Raw genomic sequence first — 9,287 nt, forward strand, 5'->3', positions numbered from 1 at the left:
TTCGAAAAGCGGGAACTTCAATATAAAGTAAAATTTTAGAGAAAAATAAAAATTCAGATTACATTTCATCAGCATCCCCTCCAAAGTTTGAAGTTGGCGATATTTGATGTGAATAGATTTAGATAAAACTTCAGTGTCCATTTAAGTTCCATATCCAAATTTTCAAGAATGCAAACTTTAATATAATGCCAATTTCAATTGGCCGTCTAGAATGCTACAACTAATCGATGTGATATGAATGCAACACTTCAACAAGCAAGTGGCTCTCTTTCTGAGTAGGTGCCGACGGTGTTTAGACTTTAGATTCAGTTTGTTTTTTTTTTTTTTTTGTTAATTAAGCCGTTTAGACTTTAGAGTTAGAATGTGATTCAATCTTATGATTGGTCTCAAGCTAAACTATAGTACATTTTTGGATTCAAGAGGATTACAAATCAAATTAAGGTATGAATTATTGTAAACTGAATCAAATCAGACTATGATCCGTAGTATACTTGATTTTAAACAGTTGCTTATTGGTATTTGAAGGTTGGTGAGATGATAACCAAGGGGTAGGTATTAATTAAGCTTTTTCTGGGTCTACATTCCTCCCCCTTGTTCAAAGCTGGTTGCTTGAATAAATGTGTCACGTAATTTGTAAAATATCCAATAATTGGTATTCGGAGTTTATTTTTTTTCTGTCACAATCATATTTATCAGTTTTATAGATAATTTACAAGAGAATTTGATTGATAATTTTTAATAGAATATTTTATTTTAATTATATTTTTTTCATCTAAAATATTTAAATTTAGAATCTTATTTAAGAAATTTAAATTTAATATCACTCCAACCAATAGGATGTTAATTGTATTCAGAGTATTTGAGGACTCATGGTATATATATAAATTAATGAAGTAAATTTCCACTTAAAGTCCCTAAATTTTTGAGACACTACTATCATAGTAGTTCTGTAATTAAAAATAGGGTCAGAGCACTGTAGAGTTTTACATTTGTCTTTCCTGACATACTTTGTGCACGGGTAAAATCTGTTTTTTGCAAGGCTTACAGAAGTACTGAAACAACCTCAACATGCACCACTTCCAATTGAAAAACAAATTCTAGTCATTTATCCAGCTGTCAATGCATTCTGTGATCGAATGCATGCAATTTGTTGGTGCATTTGGGTGTCGAGAAATGCTATTGTTTTTAGGAACAAAGAAGTGGAATCGTTTGATATTTTAATACATATTAAGGTTGTGTCTTGGAATTGGTTATTAATATAGGACTGGGTTTCAACCAGGGATTTTATTTTCGTCGTTGTGTTTTGGAAACTCAGGATTAATTTACCACAGGGTAGTTTACATAGTTTATAGTGGAGCCAATGGCCTTTTGATTATATATATAGCCTTTTAAAAAAATCATGTACACATTTGTGGTATAAAATTCTGGCGAGCACGAAAGTATTATGCACGAATTTACACAAATTCAAAGTAGGGATTTTTCATTGGTCTATTAAAAAATTAAACAATCAAAAGAAAACCAGTCATAGTTTTACGTGGCAGTATTAGAATGGACCTAAGGAGATCCAAATATGCTCTCAAAATTAAATAGTTAAAAAATTATACAAGATGATCTTACATATTTATATTATATAATAAATTTTTATTTTAAATAATAAGATGTTTACACATAGATGAACAATATTCATGGATTAACATCAATTAGGACTACTTATCTAAGATCCTGCTCCCTAGGGTCTTGGGTGGGGTTAAGACCTCATTTGCTGGCAGTGTCTTCCATTAGGTAAATTAGAATAATCCCAGTTTTAACTCTGTAACAGGCAGTTTTCGTCAATAATTTGGTACCACCTACCATTTTCCACATTACTAACTGAAATATATATTGAGTCAAAGCCACAAATGGGGAAGGAACAAGGGTGATAAGCATTCTTTACTGGTTTTAAGAAGTTTAAATAGACATTGTGATGAGAAGGAGGAACAAGATACATATAGAGCACATGCACCTAAATACCTAAAGTCCACAAAACTGATTTACCTATCAACGAATCTAGTGATCAAATAAATGGTCTAAATGAAAGACGAAATACAAATTGAATTGAAGGTTTCCAGTATAAAATTTAAATAAGTCTAACGAACTTCAAATTGGGCTTGTGCACAAGCACAACAAACATTGGAGTGCAGCAGCCACCTGTGACTTATTTCTAGAGCATCACGAAGCTTAAAGTGACAGGTCAATGATATATTATTCCAACAGCTAGTACATTTTTTTATTTATTGTTGAAATGGAAAAATGTAATTATGAAAACAAAATTTATTACCACTCAAATTTCATGCCCTCTTCAATCAATTCTCCAAAATAGATTTACCCTGCGAGCACACAAACAAATTACGAATCTACGCAAGAAAAGTTATTTTATGTTTAAGCATAGGTTAATTATATGCCATTATAATCATATGCTAAGATGCCTTGCAATTTTTATTTTATTTTTGTAATTGATGCCTTGCATTTTCCACCCTTGAGACCTTGACATCTATATAGACTATAGTTATAAGGTTCAACCTAACAATGCAAATAGTTCACTCTAAACTTCAAATTGCAGTTCGTGTAAAGTCCAGTTCTGTCTATCTTTTTTTCGTGAAAAAATCACAAAGTGAAAGAGGTTTATTGGGCCGGCGAGCTTAATACACTTAGTTCGTACAGTTTGTTGGGCCGGTTGCAGTTTTGGTATGAACCAGAAAAACCAATCAATAGTCTCAGCACATATTCATGATGTATAAAATAAAACATCATTAATACAAGAAAAACCAATCAAATTTTTACTTTGAGTATGGAATAAATCACGTTGAAAAAGGAATATCACCTGTGTACACTCACTATTCCCAACAAAAATCAATTACTACTTTCAACGGAAATTATTTCGTATTAATACCATGATCAACAAGAAAAAAACTAATAAATGACTCATAAAAAGTCAAGAGAAATTATTATAAGCTACTGACTCTAAATATTTTTTTAAAATTTTTGATAATTTAACTTGACCAGAAAATTTGATTTTAACTCATGAAAACTTTTTCTTATTAATGTAAGGTAGTAATGAAACTAAGAGATTGTCCCTCTTAACTTTTGTCACTTTTAATGTTAGCGAACGTTGCAAAGCAAGTTAACCAGAGTTAACAGAATAGTAATGTAGATTTGATTTTGGGTGTTAAGAAAATAAAATAAAACTAAAAGCATTAAAGAAACAACAAAAAGATGGTATAAAAGAAATCTGTGTTTATGCAAGCCCAAAAATAAACTCATTAAGAAATGAATAATTATCTGGATCATCGAGTGCCAAACCCAAAGCAAATATGATTTAAATAAAAAGAAATCAAATAATAAGAATGAATAAAATATATATAAAATGATGGACAAAATTGGGTGTTCAGAATCATAAAACTAATGATTTTCTTTTACCACCATATATAATGGAACTACCGATTTTATATATAACAACAAATGGTGGGTGTCAGAAAATTTTATGTAAAAAAATAACATTTCAAAGATTAAGACAAACACTTCGTATCCAATAGTGAACATATCAAAATAAAAGAGTGCAGAAGTAGAGGAAAAAGCAGGGTAAAATATGTAAATGCACTCAGTGGAACGTGGTGGGTCTCTCCTCACTTGGTTCCTATAATGTTTAATGCATAGCAAAAATTTGTTGGAAATAGGGAGAAGTCAGAACTACCTAACTCGTGAAGACCTGGCTCGTGACAAAGAAAGGGAAAATATGTGCTTCGTAGTGTAAATAATGTTGGCATGGCAAAAGATAAGGACTGAAGGAATGGGAAAGAAATAGGAGTTTGAAGGGTTTAGTTGTCAGGATAGAAGAGGGAAGTTTGCCATGAAAGGGTCTGAGAAAAAGAGGGGAAAATTTTGTGTATGGGGTAATCGATTTACCTTAAAATGATCAAGTTATTTGGCGTCTTAAATGAAGGAAAATATCTTACCCTCTTGTCATCCAACAAACAATGGAAACCCATTTTTCTTTCTACTTTAAACTAATAATAATTGAAGTAGTTTTGGTGTAGAAATTTCTAGTGACTATTATGATTAGTATTTTTATACGGCACTTTGAAAACGAAGTACACTCGAACTTATACAGACAAAGAAAATTTGTGAAAGACAATAAAAAAATATAAGTGGTAAAAGGTACGGAATAAAGCAATCGTTCAGTTTTATAGCCACAAAATAATCGTTTAATCATGAGATGGTGAGTACCGGCATAAAATGGAGTAGAGACAATTCTTCATTTTTTGTTGAATTGAGGCCAACGAGGTGAAATTTCAATTTTGTATGGTAATAGTCTCAGCTTGGGTGGGTTGGGATCAAAGACCAATTGTAATTTGGATCAAGGACATCATTGTTTTCAAGCAAAGTTGTGTACACTACGTATTTTATTTGCTGAACAGACGGGGTTTGGGCTCAAAATTACAGGTAAAATTGGTCAACAGAGTAAGAACAACTCGACAAAAGCTTTGGGTCCGCTAGTCTGATCATGATTTTCCATTCCCAGAGAAAAAAATTCTTCCCTTTTTTGGCCCGTTGTGGTCGAAAAAAGATTTGAACCCCGACACCATCATTAGTAACCACGTATGACTCCATCCCTCATCTCCATTGGATATCTATTAAACTTATATTTATAGATTTTATTTTCACTTTTATATATATATATATATATATATATATATATGATATTCAATTTTTTATTGTCATCTGATATGAGATTTCAATGACACTTGTATTTTAATATTAATTCTTAACAACTTTAAAGATTGAATTAAATTTTTAAAAATATAAAATCTCTAGAGAATTTTTTAACTACAGGATAATTAGGAACTTTAAATCTGAAGTATCTTATAAGAGCTTTCATTCTTTGAAGTGATTATAAAATTAATTTTTTATTTGAACTTTTTTATCACACTTAAAGTTTCACATCCTGTCCTAATGAATTTTTCTTAAAGAATTATATTTGAAGTCTCTTCTATAAACTGAATATGTGTTGATGAATTAAGTCACATTTATCCAACAAAACCTCCTTGTATATAACTTCAAAATGATTAAGTGGGTGATAAAGATTAATTAATTATAAATTAAAAACCTAATATTAAAAATATTTTTTAAAAAATAAATCATTAATTTAGTCCATTGAGATTATTTTTGGCAAGTTATTTCAATTAGTTTATAACTTTTTTTATTAGCTGAAAAATTTATTTTAGTTTGATATTAATTTTTTAGTAGCTTCAAGTTTTTTTGCTTTTTTCTATTTTTATCCTCAATGTATCAAATTTCCTAGTTACACTTTTAAGAAAATCATGATTTTATTATTTTTATGTCATTTTATATTTTTTATTTATTTAAATAGCTAATTTTATCAAACATTTATAATTTAATAAGTTAGTTTTGTTAACTTTTCGATTAATTTTGACCAAAGTAGCCTAAGTATTACCTTCATTCCTATGTAGTCCAAAAAGTAATAAAATTATATAAGCCATCCCTCAAGTATTATATATCTACCATTTTATTAACGTTCAAGACCAATTTGATACATTTTTCAATACTTGACAAACTACGTATTACAATTTTAAATACATTGAAATTATTTATATAATTTTGTTATTTTAGAGAATATTAGGAGAGAGAATAACATTTTAAGGATGAAATTGAGGATTTTTTTCATTTTTAAGAAAATAATAAAATAACGTATATAACTTATCAAGGTAAAGGTTTACCCCATTTTTATACCAAGCAATTCAATTTTATCATTCGACACTCCCTTCTAGAGGTTGGGTTATTTCAGTGGTGCACATTTACTGGAATTAGTGATGCTTTACTCACAGTCTTACGTGATGATTTCTATACTCAAAGTACATCTTAAACCACAACAAATGTGAACTTTTCTCGCAATTTTCTCACCGTTCTCTTCCTTAAAAAAATAATTATGTTACATCTAATGAATTGTAGAGATTGATTGATTTGTTTTGCATGGTGATTAACAAATTAGTCAAGGTTTTAGAAATTTGTGAATTGACTAAATACAATAATATAGATGAATTTTGATATCAATGGACTAATCTCAGCAAACATAAATCAATCTCCACAAAATATTAACTAAATAAAACAACTATAAATCAATTTAACTAATCTTTACAAATCAATAGATGTAATATATGATTATGATTTTTAACAAAGAAAAAGATTGAGAAAAGTCTAAATAGATCTAAATTCAAGCAACACCCCACTTGCCAAAGAAAGAAATAAATCATAACCCCAGATTTCCGTCACATCACATCACATGTACAAACCATTGAATTCCCTAAACTGAAATTCGCACTGTTCACAACCATAAGTTGTAGCAGATTGGGGGGGTCGTACCTTTGTAAGTTGTTGTAACACAATAACCAAGGTCCAAGAAGAAAAAAATAAAAATCCTTTTCTACCTTGTGTCTTTCCGTCTGCGAAGTTTGAAGCTGACAACATACATTGTTCTCGCGGATCAAATAAATACAAGTAAATATTCAAAGGGTAAAACATATGCATTTTCGCAGCCACACACCGTGTTTGTTTGTCTCCTCCACTCTCTTATACTCCTCTATGTCGCGTCTAAGATATTTCCAAAATGACTTCCATGATGATGTCTTCAAATTAACGAGGTAGAAGGAGATGATGATGATGACGACGATGCGTCAGTGAAACATTGATCATGCATTCACGCTTCAAAATAAAGACACTGCCATATTAGCTACATTCTTAAGCCTAATCTAGCAAAACAAAACAAAAATGAAAAATACAGTTACTAAGAAAGAGTGAGATTATGCAAAGGAAAGAACCAAATAGCGAGTGGGGAAAAAATAGTTTCTTCGCCATCTTTCTTATTAATTACTAGTGCTTCAGTTCCATATACATTGCTGTTTTACAACGAAAAATTATGAAGCTCAAAAACACATATTTACATTTACTTTCTCTTTCATATTATTTTTATCTTTTCTTTTTCAATCTCTTTCCTTTTCTTCCTTTTTATCAGTCCTTTAGCATGTAATAATAATAATAATAATAATAATAATAATAATAATAATAATAATAATAATAATAAGAGTTATTATTAATTCAGCCCTTCACTCATCCCTCATTATAAAATCATTTCAACTCATTCACATCTCTTAAGAAAAATAATTAATTTAATTGATCACATTAAATATGTGAATTATTTATACATCATTCTAAAATTATCCTTTTTTTTAATCTTTCTATCCACTTAATTATTTTTTATTAATATTAGGAGAGTGAACAATTCAATATAAAAATATGTAAGAAAAAAATAATTAGTATATCTAAAAACTAAAAAGAAATCTTATAAAAATGAATAAATATTTTTTTTAAAATCTTATAATTAAGAAAATAATGAGTACTTTTAGAAGACCAAAGAAAAAATAATAAAGAAAGAAAAGAGATTAATAATTTATAAAATTAATCTTATATTATTATTAATTTATTTTTAAATTTTATTATTATTATATAAGATAGGTAGAACATATATATCAAGTGAAAAAAAGTAATTAATATTACATTAAAAGAAATAAAATTATAATTATTTCGAGACTTTTTTTTCCACAAAATTATAATGAAAACGGAGGAAGTCCTTTTATAAAATCTAATGATCTAGTCTATTGCACTTTTCTTTTTTTTCAATCTCTTACTCTTATAGTACGATAATATGGTGAAACGAAACATTAGGACAACATGCGAAACCTATACCTATCCTGTTTCAACTTTAGCAACGCTACTTCACATTCCATCTCTATTTTCGATGCCCAAGTAGCCATCACTTAATTAATGAGTAATTAATAATTCCAGTACAAAATGAAAAAAAGAAAAAATAACCAGAGTCTCAAAACGATATGTCGTTTACATTGGAAGCACTTTTTCTTTATTTTCCTATCTTACGTCAATGCAGACTTTTCTTCTTCCTTTTTCTATTTGACGGCTACTACTACTAAATAAGAAAGCTAAATTTATTCACCAAACAAAATAGAAAAAAAGAAAACGAATAGGCATTACCGTTTTACGTTGTGGGTGACGACCTAAGAAGTCGTTTAGTGAGGTGTGTGGTTGACGACGGTCTCTGAGAACGAGTTGCGCGTTTCAACGGTTCCACCACCGAGTCTTTGAACCGGTACGGCAACGCCTGGTTCCTCCCTCTTTTAGACCTCACCACCGGTTCTCTCTCCCCTAAAACGTCGCCGTATAAATCCACAACCACCCACTTCTCCCTCCGTTTCACTTTACTCGCCCTCCGAGTCCTCAACTCGCCACCGAGTTCCTCCGAGTCAGACTCCTCCTTCCCGGACACCACCCTCGCCGCTTCGATAAGCAAATCAAAGCAATTACCATCGCGTCCCTTAAACGACGCCGTTTCCGCGTGATTGTTAACTTCGTTAGTGGTGTTGTTGTTGTTGTTGTTGTCGAGTTTCTCCGAAACTTCAACGCTCTTCTCTGGAAACCCTTCGTTGCTGTTGGTTTGAGCAGTGGCGGAGGCGTTGTCGTTGTCGCTTCTAGAAGATTCGGATTCTTCGGTCTCTGTGACGGAACGGAATCTGAGATTCAAATCGATGCCGACGCCTTTGGTTGGAAAGGGTTGTTGTTGTTTGGAGGGTGGGGTGGATGAAATTATGCGGAGAATCTTGAAGAAGCACATTTGGGCCTTGGAATAGCCGCGGCACGAGGAAGCCATTGATGTTGAACAAATAAAGAGAAAGGGTTTTTCTTCTTCAGCGGAAGGGGCTTAACGCATGAATCGGAGACGCAGAGCATGAGTTGCGTTACTAGTGAGGACTGAGATCAATGTTTCTTTGTGTGTCTTTGCAACCCAAGAAGAAAAGTGTCTTCATTAATGGAAAAAATATTCTGCCCAGTAACACCACTACACCAGTATTTGTTAATATTTTTTTAATTAAAATTAGGGGGCCTTTGCTAAAAAAAATGTTTTTTCGCACCAAAACATAATTTATGTGAAAATGGATTGCTAGAATTATGATTCTTAAAAATATATAAAAAATATATATTTTTATTAGTTTTAATATGTTATTTGAGAATTAATTTTTTTTATAAAATACATAATTAAAGTTTTCTATCCAGTCAGAAAAATGGGATTCATATTCTTGTTTTTGAGAATATTTTTTATGAATATAAATTAAAATAAATTCTCGAAAATTATAATTTGCTTGAAAATATTTTTATTAATTACA

At 30.5% G+C, this 9,287-nt stretch overlaps 1 protein-coding gene across 3 annotated transcripts; it reads right to left on the minus strand.

Annotated features, from left to right (window-relative positions):
- Positions 1-6,188: 6,188 nt before the first annotated feature.
- Positions 6,189-8,961, minus strand: LOC114378450. Of its 3 annotated transcripts, none has more exons than XM_028337038.1 (2): positions 8,101-8,961; positions 6,189-6,756 (listed from the first exon to the last, which is right to left on the minus strand). In XM_028337038.1, the coding sequence occupies exon 1, from the start codon at positions 8,771-8,773 to the stop codon at positions 8,105-8,107; it is 669 nt and encodes a 222-aa protein (XP_028192839.1). In that variant the 5' UTR covers positions 8,774-8,961; the 3' UTR covers positions 6,189-6,756; positions 8,101-8,104. The 3 variants fall into 3 exon arrangements, with proteins under 3 accessions (XP_028192839.1, XP_028192840.1, XP_028192841.1); XM_028337039.1 differs by having other exon boundaries at positions 6,189-6,798; XM_028337040.1 differs by having other exon boundaries at positions 6,189-6,803.
- Between the last annotated feature and the right edge of the window lie 326 nt (positions 8,962-9,287).

Source organism: Glycine soja, chromosome 12, assembly GCF_004193775.1.
Source record: "Glycine soja cultivar W05 chromosome 12, ASM419377v2, whole genome shotgun sequence".
NCBI lineage: Eukaryota > Viridiplantae > Streptophyta > Magnoliopsida > Fabales > Fabaceae > Glycine > Glycine soja.